The sequence below is a fragment of the Pteropus alecto genome, unplaced genomic scaffold (assembly GCF_000325575.1).
Source record: "Pteropus alecto unplaced genomic scaffold, ASM32557v1 scaffold170, whole genome shotgun sequence".
In the NCBI taxonomy this organism is placed as follows: Eukaryota; Metazoa; Chordata; class Mammalia; order Chiroptera; family Pteropodidae; genus Pteropus; species Pteropus alecto.
Genome location: NW_006429634.1, coordinates 1,440,501 through 1,465,379, shown reverse-complemented (window position 1 = coordinate 1,465,379; position 24,879 = coordinate 1,440,501). Strand labels below are relative to the sequence as shown.

The following is a 24,879-nucleotide window of genomic DNA, read 5'->3' as shown; positions in this document are numbered from 1 at the left end:
AGGCATCCACTCCTCTTCTGCAGTTTCAGTTCTCTGAACAGCTTCTGGCTTCCTCTCTCCCTCCCTGATCTCACCGTCTGGTGGGAAACAGGGCCTCAGCTGTACTCTTCAGGCCGAGCTGACTTCAGCGCAGGCTTGGCGCCTGCTTGGTGGTTCCTAGGTGTCTGCACGTGGTCGTTCACTCCACAGCATCCCCACTGGTCATAGCAATTTCTTTAGAATAAAAGGCACCTCCTGTTTTTAGAGCTGTGCTGGGCGTCAGACCCCTGAACTGCTGCTGTTCTCCTAGAGTGGAAAATCACAACAGGAAAACTGAGGAAGTGTCCCAAACGGCACAAATGCAAGCCCACGAAATGGACAAGGGCTTGCCTCAATGGCGGCGGGGGGGCCGTAGGGACTCCTTCTGGAAAGTGTGAAAAATGGCTCCTTGATCCACTCTTCCCTCCTGCCTGTCAAGCACCCTGACCTCTCAAATATGTGTTCTATTTCCTTTGGCCCTTGCCCCTGCCCCAATTTGGACTCCATACAGCCACAGCGCCCGTCCTGGCCATCAGGCCTTCTGGCCCAGACCATCCTCCACACTGCACCAGAGTTGGGCTCACAAAACCGGAGTCTCACAGGTCAGACCCAATTCACCCACAAAGACTTGGATGAAAGGCACTTCTTCCGCAAAAGCCATCTAAGGACCACCCACTGGTCCTCCCCATCACCCGTAGCACTTTGTGCCTTGTCTGTATTACCGTTTCTATCTCTGTTTTATGATCTTTTATGTATCTGTTACTCACACTTGAGTCCAAGGTCAGCATCTTATTTAGCTTTGTATTTCTGGCCTTGGCCCAGGCCCCGGCTCAGACCAGGTCTTAGTAAGTATTGCTGCGTGCACCCACAGAATACTGATTAAAATAGACACGCCGCTAGTGCTTGTGCTCATATTACACGTGTGTGTGGAATTCCCGGCACAGCAGGCCTCTCCCTGGACTGCGCGTTCAATGCCCCGGACCCCGGATGTTGCGATGTGATGTAATTTCTGCAGAACCCTGACAAAAGGAGAATCTGGGCTGTGTCCAGACCCAAGTGTGAACATACTCTGCGACCCACAGCTCAGCCTGCCTAGTTCATTTTTCACCAAGAGGTGTGTTTTCTACCTCTTGACAACTGAATATTTTTAGCAGATACACAGCTCAGTCAGCTGTGCTACCTGGCACTCGCTCCTCTTCCCAAAGATATCTCTTTCTTTTTGAGCTTCACCAGGAGAGCAGCATGTCACTGCAGACGAGCTGGCAGGCTCTCTGTGGCTGGACCTCCCAGGGCACAGTGACCTCTGGGAACCAACCCTGAGCCTTACTTCACAGGACACTGGCTGCCTGCGAAAGTGGGCCTCGAAGTGACAGTGCGTGACTTTTTAATCATATCTTCCTCTTGCTTTGCATGATTACACCTGAGGTACATACCCCAGGGGGAGGCATATTTAGCAGCAGTTCATAATAAAATCAGATATTTGACAAACCTTTAAAATATCCAAATTTGGAAGATAGGTGAGTGTTTTATGATAAAATATTAATAATATATGAAAAAGTCAATAATATACATGCAGAATAGCCTCATAGAATCTCAGATTTAGAAAGATAACTTGGAGACCATTGAATTCATCCCCTCATTTAAGAGAAAAATGAATCTTTGTGGAGAGAAAAGTAATGGGCTTGAAGGTCAGACACGCCCCTACCAGCTGCATGACCTTGGGGAAATTAAGATCTGCCTCTCCTTCTATTTTATTTGACTTAAATAATGTTTTGTAAAAAACAGGCAATTTCAAGTCTTAGAATTGCATGCCATTTAAACACTTGAACTTTGTAATGGGTAACCTGGGTTCAAATTCTGGCTCTTTTAACTTAGTGGCTTTGTGACCTTGAGCAGTTTACTTGACTTCTCTGTAACTTCCTTCTCTCATGTGTAAATGCAGATGCTCAGAGCCCCTGTCTCAAAGGGCTGGTGTGCAGTTGAAATGAGGTGATGCATGTAAAGCCTTTAAAATAGTGCTTGGCAACCAGTAAGAGCTATACAAGGGTATGGTAATACCTTTAGAGAGAGACGGAGCCCTTCCTGCCAGCTCACCGCAGACTCCATCTCTCCCCCAACCCCTGCTCTGCTCAGTTTTATTGCCAGCCCACCCACATCTAGTGCCTTGATCCTCCATTTGGACAGAAACAAATATATCTATTTATATTTATCAGAATACACGTAGGATATTTAATGGAAAAAGATATCCACTTTACGACATTGTTATAGTAGTAAACAAGCTAATCCACCTCAAGCCCCTTCTATCCGTGTGCTGGACATGTCATGGGCATGCAATAACCATTAATTCTCTCCTGCTCCAGGGTCTCCCAGTCTGTTCATCTGGTCTCTTGGTGAACAATGCTAGTGACAGGGAGCTCACTACCTAACAGAGCAGCTTCAATATTGCGTCTTTGTCGTGTACAGAGCCCAAGAACAACAACTCACCCATCACCTTGTCCAAAAATGCTATTTAATTTCCACCACATCTCCTCTTCTAGAATCTGGAGCAGAGGGATGCGCCACCTCCTTTGGGAGCTGTGCACTGAGTTTCCCGTGCTTGGTAGAAGCTTCAGGTTTCAGAAGTGCTTCCAAAATGTCTAGAGCCACAGCCCAAGGGGTCACGTGCTACATGTTCACAGGCAGCTCAACATCACCAGTCGCAGGACTGGAGAAGCTGCTGAAGGCGGGAGGCCATATCATATCAAGCATAAGAGCACTGGAGTCCGATCAGGGTTGCAGTTCCTGCTTTGCCACTTTCCAGCTGCCTTGTAACTTTGGGCAAGACACTCAACCTCACTGGTTCTGTTTCCTTCTCTACTAGGTCAGAAGGAAATAACTCCTCCTGATCAAGAGATTGTTTGAGATTCTTTTTCTTTTTCTTTAAGTCTATGAGAAGCAGAGCTATAGCATAAGAATGAAAACAAATCCATAAGGTCCTGGCAGCCTCGCTGGTCTCCTGACCCAAGGCAACGGAACAGAAAGCTGCTTCCAGGCGAGGGTCTGGAACTCCTGGTGCCCCGGCCGTGGTCAGGAGACCCAAGCTCCAGCCCTGTTCTGCGGAGCCCCCTTGCTGCATGGCCTCAGGCTGTCACAACCCTAGACCTCAGATAGCTAAGCTGTCTGGTCTTAAAGTCCCTCTAACAAAGACATTACAGAATCCATAGAAACAACTCTTTTTCTTTAAAAACAAAACCAAACGTTGTTTTCTAGACAAAACCAAACGTTGTTTTCTAGACTGACACCCTGGCTTGTCAGAGCAGTAGAAGACAGGGAGGTGGTGGCACTCAGAGAAATGACTTCCTGTCCTGGGAGCCATGAGTCAGCTACACTGAGGCCTCTCTGTGGTGAGCTGTCTTGCAGACTGGGAAACAGGCAGAGGGTCTGTCACTTCTCCTCCGGGTAAAGGGCAGATGTGGGAGGCAGGACTGCACCCTAAGGGGCCCACCATGTTTTCTGGTTTCCTGCCCCGGTTCTTTGCACAGCATTTTTCTGCAGTTGTCAACACCTGCAAGGCCCACCCAGAGCTGGCAACCTTTCAGGAAGGGCTGGGTGGAGAATGATGCTGCTCTTGTTTGCCTGAGGCGTTGCAGGCCCCTGGGAATTCAGGAGAAGGAAGATGCGAAGGAAACCTTGGTCGGCATCATCTGAAAGTATTTCTGCAGCAAGTCTGTGCAGGGACAGGGTGGAAAGATGGCTGACTGGGTGATCTGGGCCACATTACTTGAACTCTTTGGGCCTTGGTTCCCTTTTCTGGAAAATGGGGACAATAGTAAAGGGTTGATGGGAGGACTGAATGATGTCAGGCATGTGATGACCCTTGGTATAGCTAAGAGCAATGATGATTAACTATTTCCAGAGAAGAGAAGTCACTTGCCCAGGTCACCCAACAAGTTCAAGCAGGGGCCAGATCTCCAACCCAGGTCCCATGCTGACCTCTACCCTGTGAGCTGAGTAGTTCCTATCCAGAGACTGGGAAGTGTTAAGAGGAAGTAGCTATGCGCTGAGTCCTTGGGTTGCCCACAGCATCAGGTTGAACTTGTGCCCAGGGACTCATAGAGTGGGAACATCAAGGATAAGAGTCTGATTATGGCAGACCTGGAGAAAGAAAGCCTTGGCTTGGCTTGACTTTCTTCTGTGCAACCAATGAGTATTGAGCACTTGCTGGGTATTCTGCCCTGTGCTAGGCCCTGGGGATACACCAGCAAATGAGGTAGATGTGGTCTCTCCCTCATGGGAATAATGGGAACTATGCTTATGAAAAGTCATTGCAGTACACGCAGCCTGACGAGTGCTGTGAAGGAGGAGTTGGGGGAGGTATGGGAGAGGGCTCAGAAGGAAGGAGCCTTTTGGCAAAGCTCTGGAGCAGCAGAGGAGATGCTCAAGTGGAAGAGGGTGGTGCTGGGTCAGGCAGAAGGCCAGAGGAAAGACACTCTGACTTACTGGATGACGGATGACGTTCGTATAGTTGGTGGGGAAGCGCAGCAGGAGGTGGGGTATTGGTGAGAACTGGTGAGAAACTGAGTTGGAGAAAGAGCTGGGCCAGGCGGCGCCCTGGGTCTTTGCTCCCTCTGCGTGCAGAAGCAGGGCTTTATTCCGAGAGCAGTGGGAGGGCAGTGAATGCAGCCCCTCTGCTTGGTATTTTGGGAAATCTCCCTCGGGCTGTGCTATGAAGAAAGGATGCAGCGTGCAGGAGAGAGGACCCGTGTGTGAGTGGCGTGGCTAGTGGGGGCAGGGAGGTGGGCCTCCTTGGAGCATACGTTCGTGTAGCATTGACAGGTCGTGGTGATGGATCGAATATGAAGAGTGAAGGAAATGGCACCACCGAGGAGGCTGGTCTAGCCAGTCCTGGGTTGGGGATGGGGGTGAGGTGTGCTGTTTATTGAGACAGGCGTCCAGGAGGAAGTGGTACAGGTGGCAGGACAAGGAAACATGGTTCTGGGCATATGTCTGAAGGCCACCAGGGGGAGATACTGACGGGGCAAGTTGGATGTACAGCAGAGAGGTCAGAGCTGGAGAGAGGGATGGGAAGCCAGCAACCTCCAGGTGAAAAGTCAGGCCTTATGCATGGGGAGCTCACCTGAGGGGAGCTGTGAGGGGATGAGAACGCAGGCTGGAGCCTGGGGAGCAGCAGCATGGGAAAGGGCAGACGAACGAGGCGCTCACAAAGGAGACCCAGTCTGGAGAGAGGGGGATCACTGCACCAAGCAGGTGCCTCCGGAAGGCAGGCAGGCGAGGAGGCAGGCAGGATAAGACAGCTTTCCTTGGCACTGAGCAACCTGAGACGCGGCGGGGACAGTCAGCCAGGGGAGCTGGGCTGTAGTGGCTCAGGGGGAAGGGTAGGGAGGGCGGGGACAGTTCCTCCCAGACTTAGGCCAAGACGGGAAGCAGAGGGAGGAGTAGCTGGAGTGATTTAGGGTCCAGGGAGACTTGGGGTCGAGTGGGTGGGCGAGTAGAGTGGTTGACTGATTGATTGGTTGGTTGGTGATGGGAGAGAACTGAGTTTATGTTCATGGTGGTAGAATGTGCCAGAAGAGGGAGGCCAGGAAACTACTGGGGAAGGGGCGGGGCCTTATGGAGTGAGGCCTCTGCTCAGGCAAGAAGGGCTGATCCTACACTGATGAGGGGGTTGGTGTCAGGTAGGAGGAGAGTCCAGCCCTCACTGGACAGTGCTTCATGCCTGTCTCCGGACTGGGCACCTTGGGAAGCACAAAGCAGTACTAACCCCAGGACCAGCCTTCGAGGAGCAGAGATGTCACGGGCTCCAGGTGGTCCAAACTGGACTGCTCTCTTCAAGTCCTGGACCCCCTCCGAGGCCATCCTCCTTCAGATCTCCATGCCATTAACTCTGCCGGCGTCTGCCTCATATAAACCACACTTTCTCCCGGGACCATATCAAGAGACCCCTGCTGGGGGTTTGGTGCTGTCTTTCCGCCCACTCTTACCTTCAGGTGCCTCCCAGTCTCTCTCACTGTCTTCTTATTTTCATACTTTCTCTCGAGTGGTCATCTTCCTCTTCACAAACCTGCACGTCCTGAGTCCGGCAGATTTCCAGCTACGTGCCGGACATGTCGTTAAGTCTTTCTCATGGGCATGTCCCACTCAGCAGTTAAAAACTGGGGTCTTGCCTCACTTCCCTCCAAGACCATGATGGTTCTGCCGAGTTACCCAAGTTGAAAACTTGGGATCTTTGTTTCTCCTTCATCGTCACCCCAGCCTATCCAGATAGCTCAAGGCCTATGGTATCTATGCCTAGGAAGGGTCTCAAATCCCTGTCCTAGAACACGTGCCTCGTGCCCAGACGCAGTCTCTCCTCCTCCTCCAGACCATTGCCCATGGTGCCAGGGAAGTAACTTCTCTTTGAGACTTTTTATCTTTAAGAAACCTTTGATCAAGTTTAGACTTAGCGTGGCGATCCTTGGTGATCCATCCTCTCCTGCCTGTCTGACCTCATCTGCTCTCACCTGCCAAACACTCCAGGACTTTGAAACCCCTACCTTTGCTCCTGGAATCCCTGCCTGGGGTCCTCCCTTGCTGCCTCCACTTCTCACCATCCTCCCCAGCCCCTCCCGACCCAGGCACTCCCCTTGTGCTCCCCAGCAGGTTGAGCGCACATTACATTGTGCATAAGCCATCCCCCGCCCCCACCAAGCCAAGGCACCGCCCTGAAGGCTCAAGCAGAGTCCCTTCTCTGTGTGCGTGTGTGTCTCCCTCTGGGAAGACTGTGTGATATAAGCTTGCCATGGAGGAAGAAGTAAGGAGTCTCAGAGCAGCTATAGTAGACGGACTCTAGTGCCTGCTTCTGAGTTGGCTTGAGTATAGAGCAAAGCCCAAACGTGGTAGAAGGCAGAGTGTCCATGGGCCAGGGTGGGAGGGACCTCGTGGTGCCCACCACGGCAGCGGGGTGAAGGGAAGAGGGATGCTGAAGGACGCCAGCGTGGCTGGAAGGTGGAGGGGAAGGGGTGTCGTGGACCCGCCAAGCAGGACCCAGTGGAGGTGTCCGGGTACTGGTGGAGCCTCCAGTGTGAAGAAATCAAGCCATTCTCACCTCTTTCTTCTGCCGCTAGGCAAAGGGCACCTCATCTCAGACTGGATCCCAGGGCACGGGACACAGGAATTAAAATTCAGGTGTGGGTAGGTGTGGTTTGGGTCCAGGAGTCCTGCTGCATGAGAGTGAGCCACTGTCACTGGGAGGCAGACAACTCGTGTGTGCCCACAGGGTGCTCTTCATAGGAGCAAAAGGAGTCATTTTTCACCACAGCCCCCCATGGCCTTCAGTTTCTCCCCTTGACACGAGATAGTGCTTTGCCTAAGATCAAGGGGAAAGCCGACCCTGCGACCTGAGGACGGGGCGCCTGAGGCTGCCCGGTCAGGACCTGTAAAGGAAAGAAAGGGAAGTTTAGACAGCTTTAGAGGCATCGGTTGCCAAAGCTGAGGTGACAAAAAAACAGGATCCACCTGTACTCATGGACAGCAGTTCATATGTGCATGTGTATGTGTGTGAGTGTGAGAGTGTATGGTGTGTGTGTGTGTGTGTGTGTGTTTCACTGTGTGAGTGAAAGGTTTCGGTGAGTTTGGGTGTGTGAGTACATGTCAGTGTGTGAGTGTGAGTGTGTATCAGTATGTGTGTGTCAATGTATAGTGTGTATGTGTATGAGTGGGTGTCAGTGTGTGTGTGCCAGTATGTGAGTGTAAGTGTGTGTGAGTGTGTACGTGATGGTGATCGCTCTGCTGCTGCCTGCCGGCCCCACCCTTAGAGTCCCCTCTTTCAAGCCCACCCTGTGATGTTCTCTCAGCGGTAAGCTGATGGCTCCTGCAGAGTAGGATGGGGTCCCAGCTGCTGTCACTTCCTCATTGTCTCCCAGCCACTTTCCTGCCCCTCTGCACCTGCTCCCAGAGTTTGAGCTCCAAACCCCCTGGGCAGGAGCATGTGGTGGGGGGTGAAGCAGGGAGCCCGGGCAGGCCTCTTGCTGGGTGTCGCAAGCATGCTCAGCAGGCTGAGAGGCCACGCCTGCCCCAAGGCAGCCATGCCATCAGACCCCCAGGCCTGGTGAGTCAGAAGGCTCTTCTGGGATTGTGCCAGGATGCCCTCCCTGGGCCCCTCCACCATCACAGCCTTCCCTGCCCTGTCAGATTTACATATCTATAGCATTGTTTCGATGAGGATGATACTGAGTGAGCCTGATGGCTTTCCTTCCATGTTTAGGTCCAAGAACTTTGGTGGTCCTGAGGCCCAACAGATGGCCCGGCCGCCCTAGGAGACTCCTGAAAGCTGTTAGCACTTTTTGCTCTGATCCCAAGTGATCCCTGAAGGCCATATGAGAGGCAAGGTGACTGGAATCTGGGTCCCAAGAGCTTTCAGCTCAGCAGGAGACAGGGCGGGTAAGAGAGTGCAGGGCTCCTGGTTTCCACACTCAGAGGACAGAGAAATGATGGCCGTCCCTCATGCCTCCCCTCACAGTGGCTTCCTAGAAGACTGTTTAGCACTTGTTGCCCCTTGTGGGAGGAGCGTAGGCTTTGGGGCAAGCAGGTTCAGATCCCAGTTCTGTCCCTTTCTGGCTGTGGGAGCCTTGGGCTCTTCTAGGCTCTTCCTCACGATTATGATTTACTTCAGGTAAAGTGCCCGGCACAGACGGAGCGCTCGGTAAATAGTAGCTGCTAGAGTCATGGCTGTGACCTTTTTGTTTACAATCTTTGTTACTCCGGTGGCCCCGAGCAGCTGTTCTTTGTGGGCAGAAGCTGGTGCCAAGCTGGCTCTGGAACGGAGGAGGCCCTCTGCAAACCTGTGGCTTCACTTCCCCAGCAGGAAGCACCGGGGTCTGCTGCCTCGGTGTGGGGAAAGGATGGAGCAGCCCCCACTGTCTGAGGGGCAGTGCGGGTGCAGGGGTCCGTGGTGGATCCCCAGGGCGACTCGCCTCCCCACCCACTCACCCCCCACCGTGGTTTCCTTTGGTTCCGCATCCGTAATGAACTAGATGCAGCTAGGAAGTGTGTGCATCTTCTCAGGTGGGGACCTGCCTCTTCTCCTCCTATTTTTTCCCCTTTATCATGACGCCTGTTGCTCATAGGTACAAATCAAACGAAGAGTATGTATATGTGCGAGGCCGCGGCCGAGGGAAATATGTTTGTGAGGAGTGTGGAATTCGCTGCAAGAAGCCCAGCATGCTGAAGAAACACATCCGCACCCACACTGACGTCCGGCCCTATGTGTGCAAGCACTGTCACTTTGCTTTTAAAACCAAAGGTAAGAGACAGTCAGCTGGGGCGCTGCCCCCGCCCACTGCAGGGAGCTCCCCTCTGGGAGCTCTAGCACAGAGCTCAGGGGCCCAGACCTCTCTGCCTGGGGCCTGGGGCACCCCCGCTTCTGGGGTTCCCCAGTGGCAGAGCAGCTGGCTCCAGACTGGGCAGTGGCACCCTCTTGCCGCCCCAGCCATCCTCTTGGATCCCACACGGCCCCTGCACCTGCACACTTCCCCTTACCACCTGACAACATTCTTGCACAGTTCCTGGTTTTGATGTGATCTCATCACCCCTTCCTTTTGCATGTCTCCTTAGCCCTTTATCCACCAATCCGATGAGCTCCAGCATCCACACTTGTCACTGCCACTCTTGCATTTGGAAATCCATTCCACTCCAAGCCACTTAACACACTCGCATAGTCACTTCTCATGCCAGAGTTCGCCCCTGCCTCCACCCCACCTCACCACCTCAGACCATGTTCCCGCTCTGCCCAGGCATCTCTGCAGCTCTCGGCACAGGGCCCGGCGCTCCCCAACCCAGACTGGCAGCCCTGTCATTCCGGCCTCTGGCCGTACCCCACAGCAGAGTCAGCTCAGGCTCTGGCAGTCACCTATGAGAGGAAGAAGAACTGGCTGTTGAGGGCGGGCATCCCAGAGAGCTGTGATGGGACATAGTGGTGGCCGGGCCTGCTCCAGCTGCCCAGGACCCAGGTGTGGAAGAGTGGGGCTGAGTCCGTGAGGCTCAGATTGATCGGCGCCTCTGCTCATTTCGTCGGCTGTTCCTGCAGGATAGGCAGAGGAGACATGGCAGCTTGCTCATCGCTTCCCAGTAGCTGAGCAGAGAGGTGACTCAGAGGAAGGCCTGGGGTTCTCGACATCCTCCCTGGTGGCTTCAGCCTCTTGTGCTTTGCAGATTCTTGGGTCAGGGTTTGGGCATCAGGGTCCTGCTTTCTCTTTTTAGCAAGTTGGGGGCCTCCCCGTCGGCCCCCACTGGAGTCATGTGGTTTTTCAGTGGTCAGAATTCAAGAGCAGATTTCCCTTTGCTACTTATTGACCTTTCTGTTGATAAAGCTGCTCTGAGAGAGAAAGATCCGCAGCAGCTTTGAGGGCCCATGCAGCCTCTCGGTCTTCTTCACTTCCTCCTCCTCTTGCCAGCCCTTCCATTCTCTGTACTGGTCAGGGAAGCCGTTTATCACATCCCCTGGCTATGGCCTCCTCTCTGATCAGGTGCCTATCTCTGGTCCCTCTAACCCCCTTAACTGACCCCCACCCTCCTCGGTCCTCTCGCCATCATCCTCAAGTGGAGCTCCAACTTTCCTGCCAAGGTTTTGGTTTGAATGGAGGCACCTACCCTCCCATTTATTTGCCTTCATCCTCTTCTGTCTTGGAGTCTCATAAATAATGTTCCAGGGGGTGCCTGGAGAGGGCAGGTAGACCTGGAACCCTGCCCCCTGCCTGGAGCATCCAACCCTAGAGCCCTGCCAGGTCCAGGGCAGCTCACCTAGCATGCCTCAGCCCTGGACACGGGCTCTGTCCCCCACACATCCCCTACAATCCTACTTCCTCTGGCTTTAGGCAGCCACTGGGACATTATGGAGGAGAAAGACGAGAATCAATCAGTGACTGACAATTTAAATAACAATCTTTGACTCTGAATGGCAAAAACCTCTCATCCAAGCCCCCCTTGAAGGTGAAGAAGGTGGGTCCCCCAAAAAAGAAGTGACTGTTAAAAGTAGAACTGTAACCAGAACTCAGGACCCTGTCTCATGGGCACCACGCTGTCGTCTGCGGGCACTCCTCTCCTTCTCTGGACGGAGTGGCAAAATCAGGTGGCCAATCAGGTGGCCTCCGGGGTGGGTCACAACGGCTGCCTCTATTCCCAGGGTGTGTCAGAGGACCACACTGTTCCGTTCTCAGCATGAGGCGCCCACCCGGCCCAGGGTCCATGCTGAGCTGCCCACCACTTCGGGTGCCATCACCTTGCCATGTGAGACCCAAAAAACTCATCTGGTTGAATTCCCAGCCAGAGGACTCTCCCCAAGGGGCCCCTATTCAATTCCCTCTGCCTCTTCCGAGATAGAAGAATGGGTCTTTTTCGGCCATGTTCAAGACAGGCCCAGACCCCTGGAAGGACCACCCCTTTTCTGGGCAATGTCTTGTACTGGGAGCTATGCCAAGCCTGTCTACAGTCCCTTCCTGGGGTCCTCTGAGCCTGGACAGAGAGCCCTGAAGGGTCCAGCGCATGTAACCTGGGCAGAGGGGCTGCAGACCCGCTACACACCCTGGGGGTGCAGGCTGTGTCCCACACCACCCTACAGGTCCAACCCAGGAGGCTTTGCTCTAACTAGTGATCAGGGAATGGGCTGAGCTCTCCTCAAAGGCTCATAGAGGCTTCCAGAAGACAACAGCTTCCAGAGCCAAAGCAGGGAGCGAATCGGAAATGGTAGAATCTCAAACTCTGTGACTGCGGAGAGGAGCTGGTTGGGAGTGGGGCTGGTTAAGCAGAGAAAGCTCCCTCTTGTATGCTGAGGAGTGAGGGGAGGGCCAGGACACGCTTCCTCCTTGGGCCATGTGTCCTCCTGGAGCGGTGGGCCTTTCGGCCATCACCCACATACTACAGTTGCCCCCTCTAACAGCTCACAGCCCCCTTCTGGCTGCCTTCATCTCCCACTTCCCCCCATCTTGGGCTGTGGCCCAGCCAGACTGTGAGAGAGCTGAGGCTGTACCTGGTGGTTCTCGGGGCCCTCCGTCACCACTACCTGGTGGCTTCCAGGCCTAAAGAACCCTTCTTGTCTGTCTCTGTCTGCCTGTCTGTGTCTCCGTCTCTGTGTTAGACGTTGTGGCAGCAGCTTGGGCCCCTGCGCACTAACTGAGGGGTGTCTCAGTGGGTAAGCCTGGGAAAGGCCCACTGGGAAATCCCCGTGGAGGTTTGGAGGTCCCATTTCCTCTCCTCAGATGGTTCTCAGAGGCCAAGGTGGTGGCCTGCACCGATTGCTTTGGGGAACAAAAAGGACAGTTGTGGGAAGGCCACATGTCCATCAGACCACGGGGCACAGGGAGGACAGTTGGTCAAAGCCGAACCAGGCAGACAGAGTCTGATGCTCTTAGTAGATGTTCTGCCTCTTTTCCAAATGACCATCATTTTTCATCTACTTACTTTTCCTACTTCATTCCAAGACTGTCAGCCTTTTTTTTTGGAGGGGTGAGGGCGTCTGGGATGACTATGAAAAGCTGAGGGCTCTGCATGTCAAACTGAGATTCTGCCCCTTGAGAGAGAAATGATGTCCAGCCTGAAAAAGACACCTGTAGCTATTTGGTACACCTTCCTCAATTCATGGAGGAGGTGACAGGCCTGGGAGGGGAAGTCAGGGAGGGTGCCAGATAGCACACAGGGCTGCTCGTCCAAAGTCCACTCCTGTAACCCACATAGCCTATCCAGGCAAAGTCACCTCCCTGCAGACTCCAGGGGCGGGGGTAAAGGAGAAGCAGGCCTCTGGGAGCTGTCGGGTCCTTCTCCTGGGAGCCTTGAGCCCAGACTGAAGGGCAAAGCCATTTGCATCACCAGCATCATCTCAGCATCTCTCCCCTCTACATCCGGCATGGCGTGTGGCAGAGTCCTGGGTGCTCAATAGAGTGATTGTCATGGGAGGGGGGTTACGTGTTATGGGAAGGAAGGAGATCCCATGTGGTGGGCATCTGCATTCTGCCAGGCACACTCTGCTGCCACCCTACATGTGCTATCTCATCAACTGACCAGCGACCCTGAGAGGTGGGTATTACTTGAGAGTTGCAGAAACTGGGGTTTAAAGGTTAAGAAACATAGCCAAGAGCACATTGCTACAAGTGGCAGAGCCCAAACTCAAACCCAAGGCAATCGAGCTCCTAGACCATGCTGGTTTCATTCGGCCACATAGAGCAAGCAAGGCCCATGCAGTCCTGAGACCTGGTTCTAGACAGGGCTCTGCCCTAACTAGCAGTGTGGCCTTGGCTAGTTGGTTCACTGTTGGTCAGCGGGAGCCCTCCCATGGCATCCCAGCAGCTGAGACTGTCAGTTACCTGTCTAATGGTGTCATCAGCACTAACCCCCAGAATTAGAGCGGAAGCAGGAAAACTCTGAGCCTGGTGGGGGTTGTATTACATGGTCTATGAGGTTCCTTCCAAGACTTTGCTTCTGTGATGAGAACAGCATTTCCCATGTGTGGTTATTATGCGCCCATTGTGTGCTCAGCATCTAACTTGGTTGAAAAGAGACCCAAACCTTCCAAGCAGAACATGTATAACAAATAATGTCATAACCGGAATGAGCAATGTTCGTAGTCCTCTGTATTATGGAGAATTCGAGGGAGGGTGGGCTGGTCCCAGAACTTCAGGAGACAGTTGGTAACCCTGGCCCATGGAAGACCCCAGCTGACTTTACTGCCCTTTGATGTTCTACTCAGACTTTGCCTGCCCATGACAATGAGGGTTGGAGGCCCATGATATTGGGTAGGGACCACTGGGGACTCTTTGGCCCAAGGATGACTCTGGAAGTTATGATTCTGCTCCCCCTTTGGCTAGAAGTATAAAATCCAGGTTTCTGTCCAGTTATAGGAGAAAAATCAGAGATAGGGAAGAGATAGTCATAGACTAGGACTAAGGGGAGTAAAGAAGAATGAAACCACTCTCCCGCCCCTGCTGCATTTGACCTGCACACCTCAGGGAATCTCAGCTTAAGGTTTCGATTACCCTCTCAGCAAAACCTCAAAGGTTCCTAAAAATTCTCAGGATGGTTAAGAAGCACCTTTTGGTTTATCTGTGGGCTCCCTCTTCCTATTCACCCATCCATCCATCACCTTTTCTCCCGTTTATCCATTTCTCCGTCTTCTCATCTAATAGTTTGTCTTCCTATCCTTATATTTTCCCATTTATTTTCTCATCCTATCTGTTCCTCCTCTTCTCTCGTTTATCCTCCCACCAATCCATCCTTCCATCCACCTTCCCATTTTTTATCCTCTTGCCTGTTTGGCCTCCCGTGGATGCATATGTGCATGTATTCATTCACTCAGCCAACCAGCCATTCTCCCATTCATTTAAGTCCCTATCCTCCTACTCAGTTTTCCATCCTCCCATCTGTTTATTGACCCATTTCCATCTATCCTTTCATTTATTTTTTCATCTAATCATTATCACCTACCTATCCATCTGCTTATCTAATCGTCTAGTATCCCATCCATCTATCCATCTTCTTCCTGTCCTTTCCTCACTTCATGCTTCCACTTATCCATCCATCCATTCACCCACCCATCCACTTGTCTCTCTATGGATTTGCTCAAGTATCTATTCTTTTCTCTTGCATCCATCCATTCAAACTTGCCAATTAATAAGATTAGTGAGACAGAGCACCTAACCCAGAAAACTTACGGTTTATTATGTGAATGACCATATGGAAATGTAGCAATCCACAGAGCAACAGTGAGTATATCACAATGTGGAGGTGGCTACTCGGCTCAAAGGAACATCATGAAGCATCTGGCCTGCATCCTCCTAGGACAGGCTGGGGGTGCTCTGCCTCTCCTTCACAAAGCACTCCTGACCTGTGAAGTGCAGAGCACATGTCGGGGAGAACCAAAGGTGTTGCTACCTTTGCCCTGATGACACAGAGCTGCTGCCCCTGCTCATCAGCTGTGAGGCTGGACTGACCACCTGGGTCAGTCAGCCACCCCTGAGTCTCCGTAGGCATGGAGTGGGCAGAGCCTTTGCCCGGCCTTCCCTGCACACACCCCACCTGTGTCTGCACTGCACAGTGACCTAGGGAAACTGAGACCAGGACGTTACTTCTCTAAGAAGTCAAGGCTCCCTGTCCAACAGACTCCCCTACACCTTCTGCCCCCTCTCCATTTCTTGCAGTAACTTTGTCCTGGTTCCTCTTCCCAAACTCTAAGGTTCTTCCTTGCGGGCTGCCCTGGAAGTGCCCTCAGGCAGAAGAGCATCCTCAGTACCCAAACGGAAGCCTCACTGTCATCCCAGCCAATAATCCTACTTGAGCTCCTGGGCCCAGAGTAAAATCAAAAGCAGGAAAAACCTATTGCATATGAATTGTCTTTTAATTTTTAGTTTGTTTTTTTAACCAGCATTTCACTTCCTGTGTCCCCGCATAGCCCCCCACCTCCACCCCAGCTCCTGCATATCACCTTGAACGGTGGTTGTGGCTGCACATCCCAGCCTGATTACCTGGGCAGAGGGATGTCTGCAGCTGGCAGGATCTCAGCCAGACCAAGAAGCCATGGCCTGCCAGCCAGGTGCTGCCTCTGTGTGCCCCGGGCCTGCCCTCCAGCCAAGACTGAGTCTTTCCTCATTCCTTTCCAGGGAATCTGACTAAGCACATGAAGTCGAAGGCCCACAGCAAAAAGTGCCAAGAGACGGGGGTGCTAGAGGAGCTGGAAGCCGAGGAAGGTAAGGAATTGCCTACTCCTCTCCCCACTCCTCCCCATCTCTGCCTGCTTCTCCGCCTGTCCTCCTCCCCTCCCCTTCCTTTCTTTCCTCCTCTGCCCCGCTCCCTCTCTTCCTCTCCCTCCCCTCCCTCTTCCATGCCCTCTCCTCCAGTTTTCCTAACTATGGAAGACAAATGTTAAATTCACAGAGTGATTGCGCCCCCTCCATACACTAATAGTACATGCTGTGCAGCCGTAGATGTGTTCATTATGGTCTGCCACAAAGGTGGGGAGCCTGGCACGCTGAGTGTGTTCAGTGAATGTCTGTTGAATAAATTAATACTGGAGTAATCCTAGTCAACACTGACCAAGCACCCATTAGGTATTAGGCATGTTCTAAACACGTGCCGTGAATTATCTCAGCAAATCCTCACTGTGAAAATGTGAGGTACACACTCTTACAAGCTCCACGCCCATACTCACACCTACACACTCTGGGCAGGGGCCTGACCCCTGGGCTTTTTAGAGTTAGAGACTTTCAAGAGAGCCAACACCAGACCTGACAGCCCCTTGTCACCTCCCAGCACCATACCCCTGCCCTAGGTCCTTCATCAGCAAGAGGCATATTTCTAGAGCCATTTTCTGAGGAGACAGGGCAGAGGAGAAGGTGAGTGTCAGGCAGTGGGTCTGGCTGGACACTGCCCAGCTTCAGCATCCAGGGAGGAGGCCAGGGGGCCTTGGCAGGTGGACATCCAGGCAGTGCCCCCAGCAGGGGGAGGCCATAGGCATTCCTCCTGCACCTGGAAAAACTTTTGATCAGATTCTCTAAAATCAGAATAAGAGAGAGCGGGGAGGGGAAAAGGAGAGGGAGAGAGAGAGGGAGAGAGGGAGAGAGAGAGAGAAAGAGAGTCTTGTTCTGCTTTTGTTTTTTGATTTGGGGATATATTTGCGAGAGAGAGAGAGAGAGAGAGAGAGAGAGAGTCTTGTTCTGCTTTTGTTTTTTTGATTTGGGGATATATTTGAAGTCTTACGAAAGAATGAGGTCATATTTCTTTTTAAGTGAAATAAATCACCTTTATCAAATAGAGCACAATGAATTTGGGGCTGTTTTCCCAAAAACAAGGAAGTGGAGTTACCATGCTTATCAACAATGTAGTTCAGGCCATTTACAGATGTCTTACTGAGTCCTCCTAACTGATGGTGGAAACTTGTGTTGCCAATTTTAAGTTAAGGAAAGGAAAGCTCAGACAAGTAAAGGCACTGCCCAGGGTCACACATAAATGCCAGCTCCAAACTACCTGGTGGGCTGGACAGGAGCCTCAGCCTTCTCTGAGTGGGAGTCAGGAGCTTGTGACTGGCGCCACACCAGGGGTCTGCTGTGAGACCCGGGGCTGGTCCCTGCCCCTCTCCCAGCTTCATTTCCCAATGAGGCAAAAGGGATGACTCTACCCACCATATCTGAGGAGGATGAAATTGAAGCATTCATTACAGAAGTGATTTCTGAGCACCAGCCCTATTCCAGGTCCTTTCCTAGGTGCTGGATATTCCGCAGTGAATAACACATATTCCTGTCCTCAGGAAGCCTACATTCTAGAGGGGAGTCGGGCAATGAACAATTGTGTAATAGGGCAGGGGTAATGAGTACGAAGCAAAAATATAAGTGAGGGGGTTGGGAAGTGCAAGGAGGAGCCGCTCTGTTCCCACGGTGTGAAGCCAGGTAAGGAACAGCAGGTGCAGAGGGAACAGCAGGTGCAGAGACCCTGAAGACCGCAGTAGGGGGAGATGAGGTCAGAAAGAAATGGGACCATGAAGGTCGAGGCACGGATTTAGCTTTCTGGTGGAGTGATGTCCTCTGACTTTCCATGACTCGGGCTTGTGCAGAGGACTGCCGGTAGGGGGCGCGGCTGGAGGCACTGATCTAGGTAGGCAGAGCACAGGTTGGCTTGGACAGGGCGTGCTGAGCGGAGGTGCGGAGAAGTGGTCGGATTCTGCAGGCATTCTGCAGGGAGAGCCAAGAGGTTTTGCTGACACGTGGCAGGGTGGGCAGGGGCGGAGCAGGAGAAAAAAGGAGCTAAGGATGTATCCGAGGTTTACGGCCTGAGAAACTGGAAGGTTGGAGTTGCCACTTCCCACGATGTGGAGCAGTATGTCCGTTAGACACCGAGTAGCGACCGGGAGTGCAGCCTAGGAGCGACTGCCTCCGGACGCGCCGCAGCCCCGCCCCTGTTGGTAAAGAGGTTGAGCATCAGCGCCATCGTGTGGCCGGACTTCGTGGGCGCCCTCGCGCGCTTCGTTCAGTCTCCTAGGTGGTCCCAGGCCCCTGAGCGAGTGGAGCTTGTGGAGCCTTGGCGGCGATCCCAGCAGTGGCCCGCAGCTTCCTGAGGGGCGTTGGTAGTGGGCTCCCCGGGCAAGGGCATGCCATAGAGCCCTGCAGGAACCTAAATGTGGGGTCCTGGCGAGCCCTGCGGCGCTGGGCAAAGGGCCCTTGGCTTCCATCACCCTGCAACAGGTGTCTGGGGTGGCTGCCGCCCTTGTCTGAGTCTCAACTGCCTCATCCTTAAGGAGGATTTGGGGAGCCTTCCCTGCTGAGTATCAGGAGACACTGGTCCTGACTCTCCCTCAGTAGCATGACCTCATCTGTGAGATGGTCTCAATGCTGGCTGAGGTCCTGGGTACAGGAAATGGTAATAATAAAGTTTATTGGGTACTTTCTATATGTCATACCCTCACAATCCTTCCAACAGCTTCGTGTGGTGGCTTTTATTGCTCTTACTCCCATTTTACAGATGAGAAAACAACACGCAGAGAGAAAGTAAATTATCCAACATTATACAGCAAGGAAGAGATGGAGATGAGTCTTGTCTCAGCTACTAGCCCTGGGTGATCCTGGGGAAGCCCCTCATGCCCCCTCTGGGCCTGGATTTCCCCATATTTAAGTAAGGGGTGAGGCCAGGTGAACTCCTGAGGTTGAAGTAGGCCTCCACCAACGTTTTAGGCAAGAAAGGAAATGCCTGAGGCAAAACTGCTGAGTGTATTTTGCACCCTCACCCCCACCCGCATCCCCACTCCCTTCCCAACCCCATGTCCCTTCCTCCCTCATCATTTCCCAGTTGCCAGGAGACCCTGCCCTTGGCTGCACGGCCCTCCCTTCACCTGCTAGTCCCAGCTACACCCCATAATTTTTGACCTGCATCCTCCTGAATGCCCACTGTCGTCCATTTTGTGCTCTTACTGCTGCATATTGAGCTATGTGGAAGCACGAATGCTCTGTTTTCTGGCCCCTAGGCATTTGGCACACTGATGGGGTTTGGAAGCCTAGTTGCACCCATGACTTGAGTCAGCTTGTGTGTCCAGTTCTCTTGGTCAGTAGCAGAATGCGTGCTAGCATGTCCAAGTGAGGTGGTGGGGCTGGCAATGAGCCTGGAGATGGGCCAACAGGACCCAGACCCTCAGGAGCCTGCCAGGTGGGCCAGATATTCGTGGAGCTCTCCCCACAGTCCTGATTGCTGCTCATTTCAGAGATGCCCAAATGAGACCTGTGTCATGTTAGAGGTGCCCCAGCTGGTTGGGGCTGCCCTACCAAAAGCCAGATCAGGAAGTTGGTATTTCAGAGCCCTACTCTTCCACTCCCCGCGCTGGGAGCAACTTAGGCTCTGCCAGGGCAGCAGGTCCTCTGGACAGGAGTGGCCGGGATGGAGCCCTGCTCTGCAGCCTGAGGCGAGTTTTACCACCACCTGCCAGATGCCATTTTACCAGCCAGCAGCAGCCTGGCGATGGTGGCAGATGTGTGTTTAGTCTAGCTGCAGCTCGGTGCTACCGAACTGACAGCATTGCTACTGCATCTCAGAATAATTGATTTCTTCTTGACTGTATTGAGTGATCATAATTATTTGAGCCCTCACTATGTGTTAGGCATGCCTTTACTCCTAGCAGACCCTATGAGGTGAGACTGTCACACTCATTTGACAAAGGGGGAGACTGAGGCATTGGCGGGGTAACCTAACTTGCTCATAGTAGAGCTAGCACTGAAATCCTAATAAAAACAAAACAAAACAAAATAAGAAAAGAGGCCTGTCTTAATTTTCTGTGGTTCAATCCCGGCCCTGTTGTTTACCTTACTTGGGCAGATAACTGAATCTCTCTTACCTCGGTTTCCTCATCTGTAACATGAAGAGAAGAATAGTGCTGACCTCACAGAATTATTTCAGGACTAAATGAATTAATGCACATGAAGTCCTTAGAACTGAACCTGGCACATTAGATACAGGGTGATTTTGGTTTGCTGTGGTTATTTACAAAGTGTTCCCATATCTGTCATGTTCCTCATCCACTCAATGGTCTTGTACCATTGCCATGGTTATGAGGCCAAGTTTGCAGATGAGGACACTGGGGCTTAGAGAAGAGGAGCCGTGGGCCTGGCTGTGACCCCAAGTCTCCTGTGTTCACACCACAGGAACCAGTGACGACCCGTTCCAGGACTTGGAAGGGCGAGAGGGTTCAGAGGCTGTGGCGGAGCACCAGTTTTCAGACCTGGAGGACTCGGACTCAGACTCGGACCTGGATGAAGACGAGGATGAGGATGAGGAGGAAAGCCAGGACGAGCCATCAGGACCGTGCTCGGAGGCACCCCCACATGGCCCGCCAGCCACGCTGCCAGCAGACTCTTCACCTCTTCAGGGCCCTCAGCCCCCAGATGCCACCTCTGGCAACCAGGCCACATGGGGCAGCTTAGTCTCAGAAGCCGAGCACTTGGCAGCTGGCGGTTGCTCCACGTCCAGCCAAAGCATCCTATGCCTCCCCCAGCTGGGACAGGCCCCTACGGGCCCCGTGGAGAAGGACACAAGCTCAGCCCTGAGTTCCAAGGCCTTGTCCCCGAGAAGGCCATGGTCCCCGAGCAAAGAAGCAGGCAGCCGCCCACCACTTGCCCACAAACACTCACTAACCAAAAGCGACTCATCTCCCCAGCGATATTCACCGGCCCAAGAGCCACAGGCCTCAGCCCCAAGCCCACCTGGCACCCAGACAGGCCCTCTCCCTTGTGGGTCTCCAAGACTCAAGCTGTCTCCTCTCACCCCCCGCCTCCTGAGAAGGGAACTGCCCCCTCGAACGCATCTGCTCCCCGAACTCGAGGGTGCCACAGACCCAGGCCCCCTCAGACACTCGCCCACCAGGAGACGGTCTCCAAGCCAGGCTGAGTCACCACCACGGTCAGTGCTTCCCGGGAAGTGGGCCTTGGCTCGGCCGGGCAGCCCCTCAGCGGGTGACTACGGCCCAAGCTCGGGGCTGGCCCCGCAGGCTCTCTACCGGCCTGTGCCTCTACCTCACAAGCTTCTCGGCAGAAGCCCCGAGACCTGCACCTCCACGTGGGTGAGTTCCTGTCCTGGAGTGGCTGGGCCGCTCCTCCCGGGTGGGCGGGGGGCTGCAAGTTCACTCCTCCGTGACACCCCAGGCCTGGAGCTAAATAGCTCTGCCAGCTCAGTGGTCACTGATAACTTAGCAAGCGTTTATTGGGCACCTCCTGTGCCAGGCGCCATGCTGGGTGCCTGAAAGCAGTTAATTTAGCCTCCGAAGCAACAGACACAGGCTCTGGAGCCGGCTTTGCATGCAGGTGTGAACACTTGGGCCATTCTCCTCCCACCCCATCCTCAGCCCCCATGTATTCTTTGAGCAGATGGCAGGACTTAACCGAAATCCTCACATCTCCAACATCACTGTCAGCAGCACCCTCAGACACAGCCAACACCGTTGCTGCCAGACCATCAGAACCAACACTGTCAGCATTGCCAACACCATCTCAGCCACAGCACACGCCAGCACACCATCCCTGACACTGCCATCGCCATCTGACACCGTCACTGTCACCAGTGCGGTCACGACCCCCAGCCCTGACGACACCGTCACTTGCAACATTACCTTCTAGTACCTTTTCGTTCACCACATCGCCCAACACCACCCTTTACCTCCAGTAGCATCGACACCATCACTCAAAGATTCAAGGTTCTAGCAGTCTCTCTCCTTGGTTTTTAATTTTGGAGCCACGTCAAAATTCCCAGTGGTGGGTGAAGGTCAAGAACCTTAAGTGGGAAATCATGTCCAAGGGTAAAGTTGGATCTAGACTATTTTAGGAACAAGAGAGTCAGCAGAACCAAGATAAAGGGCTGAGCACATGGGGGCCAGTAGTGCTCTTCAGAGTCCCCGCACCCTCTGCAAGTAAGCATGCTGGCCAGAAGCATAGTGGCCGTGGGGCCTGAGTATGCTGAGAATGCTCTTCATCACTGTAGGGCTGGGGATGGCTCACCCCAGAGAGGGCACCAGCATAGGGCAGCACCATGGGCAGGGAGCTGTAACTTGGTTCTGGCCCCAGCTCAACTGGGACTTGCTCTGTGATCTCAGGCAAGTCCTGCCCCCTCTAGGCCTCGGGGTGTCCATGTGCCCAGCACATAACCTGGCCTCACCCTCTGTTGTTTTCTGACCCCAGCAGAAGGCCGAGTCCCGAAGTCCCTCCTGCTCACCTGGCCCTGCTCATCCTGTCTCCTCCCGACCCTTCTCCGCCCCCCATGACATCCACGGCCACATCCCAGCCCGGACAGAGAACATCTTCAGCCACCTCCCTCTGCACTCACAGCACTTGGCCCGTGCCCCGTGTCCCCTGATTCCCATCGGTGGGATCCAGATGGTGCAGGCCCGGCCCGGGGCCCACCCCACCCTGCTGCCAGGGCCCACTGCAGCCTGGGTCAGCGGCTTCTCTGGGGGTGGCAGCGACCTGACAGGGGCCCGGGAGGCCCAGGAGCAAGGCCGCTGGAGTCCCACCGAGAGCTCGTCAGCCTCTGTGTCCCCCGTGGCTAAAGTCTCCAAGTTCACACTGTCCTCGGAGCTGGAGGGCAAGGACTACCCCAAAGAGAGGGAGAGGACGAGCAGGGGCTGGGGCAGACCTCCCAGCTGGGAGCCCCATGTGGCCGAGGTGTCTGCAGAGCCCACGCACAGCCCCCGCACCCCACCCGAGGGCTCATCCCGGCCACCCCAGGGCCGCCGGGCAGAGTCCTGGAGCCCCCGCCTGGAGTCACCACGCACGCCGGCCAACCCCACGGCCTCCACCGCCCCAACACTGGACCGCAGCAGTTCCGTGGGCTGCCTGGCAGAGGCATCCACCCACTTCCCAGCCCGGAGGAGGAACCTCTCTGGGGAACCCAGGACCAGTCAGAGCTCCCCTGAGTCCTCAGGAAGTGGGGGGCCCAGGGCACTTCCACACCAGCCCATGGACAGGGGCCCCCTGAGCACTTAGCCTCTCTCCGACCGCTTCAGCATCTGGCTTCCGGTGTTCAGCAACAGACGCTTCCAGCCAACTTCCTCGAATCATCTTGCTTTCATGGGCTCCCTCTTCCATCCGTCCATCTGTTCAAGCAGCTTCTGCTCAGCCCCCGTTGGTTATATCTTCCCATGTATGCAGTTATCTGTGCCTTTTTCTATACCTTTTGTTGCTTGAAAGAAAAAACAAAACATACACACACATAAAAAAAAAAAACCCCACGAGGAGTTTGAGGCTGTGAATATTTTGTGCTTTTTTGAGAAAGGGTGTAGGTGGGACCTCACCTTCAGCTGCTGGGGTCAGCAGCCACTCAAGGCTGACAAAAGGCAGCCATTTGCTGAGGGAAAGGGGATGCACTGAGGGAGAAAAATAAAAACAAGGAACTTTAAAAAATATATAATTAAATGTAAAAGCAAGCACTCCTATGTACAGATGTTTATGTCCTATTTATTACCATTTTACCCCACCCCAGCCCGTGGCCATCTTGCGCTGCCAGCAAAAGGGCCAGTGGCCCCAGAAGGAGGGACACAGATCCAGGCAGGGAGACCCCACTCAGCCTCCATGGGTAGGCCCAGAAAACTCCAACTTCCTTTTTCCCAAGAAAAAGAAAATGTTACTTTTCTTAGGATTTCAACACAAGATAATAGGAGCAGGTAGAAGGCGGGAGCTGCTCGGTCCATCCAGGGCTCCCAGCTACCCAGGTAGTCTAAGTCGTGGGCCCATCTTGACCTAGGCCTTGCTCTTTGGACCCCGGCCACAGGATGCCTTTGCGGGATGACTACCCACAAAGCTGGCGTGGTGGGGCCCAGCCCCTAGGGGTCAAGGTTCAAGGTGCAGAGCCTTGCGACTCCTGAGGATGGGGCTTGGATTTCGTTGGGAGCTCAGTCTGGAGTACAAAGGGCCCTTTTTCCTCCATGGCCGGGCTTTTCGGTGCTTGGTACTGGAAGTTCCCAGGGACCCACATCGGCTCCCCTCAGGAAGTACCCAAACCATGACGGTGAGAACCGCCCAGTCCTGTTTATTGGCTTAAATCTCTTTTTAAAAAATTCTATATGTGTAAAAATATCTAGAAAGAGAGGATGCTATTTGATACTTCATCCAGTCTCCTCACATTCTCTTGACCTAGAGGATTTTTAATTGTCTTAAGTCATTTGAATGCTTCTCCAAAGCAATCGGTATGAGCCAGTGCCTCCATCCTCATCCCCATCCCCTCCTTCAAGAAGTTGCCCTGCGTTTGTTTGGGGGCAAAAACTTGCTCTGTAAGAAAAATATGACCAGAAATTAAAATCTCAAATTACAATACAGAATTTGAACTCTAGCATGTTTATCCTGTCCCTGGGAGAGATGGACTATCCCCCAACCCTCCAGAAATTATTTTTTTAGTTCCTACAAGAGGGAGAAAGCATGTGCCCCCCACTCCCCAGGTTGAGTGCTAAGGCTACCTTACAGAGCAGGGACCTCCCGGGCTGGTCCCCAGTTCTCAGCCAGGCTGTAGGAATCCTGTACCCACAGGGTCCCTGAACTATTTTGTTTAGATAGGAGGCCATAAGGTGAGGAGGTTGAGGCACTTCTGCGAGCTCCCCAAACTCAGCCGTAAATCCAGTTCTGGGCCTCTCGTTGCTTGGCCCCCACTGCGTGGACAAACCAGTCACTGGTCCAGCCTCCAGCCGGATCAACTTGTTCATTTTCCTTTAACCTCACTCAGAGCTAAAACAAAAAGGAGACAATAAAGAAGGGGTCTCCCTGGGGGCTGCTGGGGGTGGGGTTAGCAAGCAATTCCTAACTATCTGACCCAGAATTTGGAGTTCTCATGTACCCTGGGAGAAGGCCCCGACCGTATTGGCACTGTTTTGGCCTGGCAGGAAGTGGT

At 53.5% G+C, this 24,879-nt stretch overlaps 1 protein-coding gene across 2 annotated transcripts in view; it reads left to right on the top strand.

Annotated features, from left to right (window-relative positions):
- Positions 1–24,309, top strand: part of HIVEP3 (human immunodeficiency virus type I enhancer binding protein 3) — a 91,381-nt gene extending 67,072 nt beyond the window's left edge. The window contains exons 4-7 of one of the 2 annotated variants that reach the window (XM_015595557.2): positions 9,123–9,298; positions 15,639–15,725; positions 20,157–21,070; positions 22,185–24,309. In XM_015595557.2, coding sequence (XP_015451043.1) covers positions 9,123–9,298; positions 15,639–15,725; positions 20,157–21,070; positions 22,185–22,985 — 1,978 coding nt within the window. In that variant the 3' untranslated portion in view covers positions 22,986–24,309. Of the gene's footprint in view, positions 1–9,122; positions 9,299–15,638; positions 15,726–20,156; positions 21,071–22,181 lie in introns of both variants that reach the window. The other variant, XM_006903990.3, reaches the window with a different exon arrangement.
- The last annotated feature ends 570 nt before the right edge of the window (positions 24,310–24,879 follow it).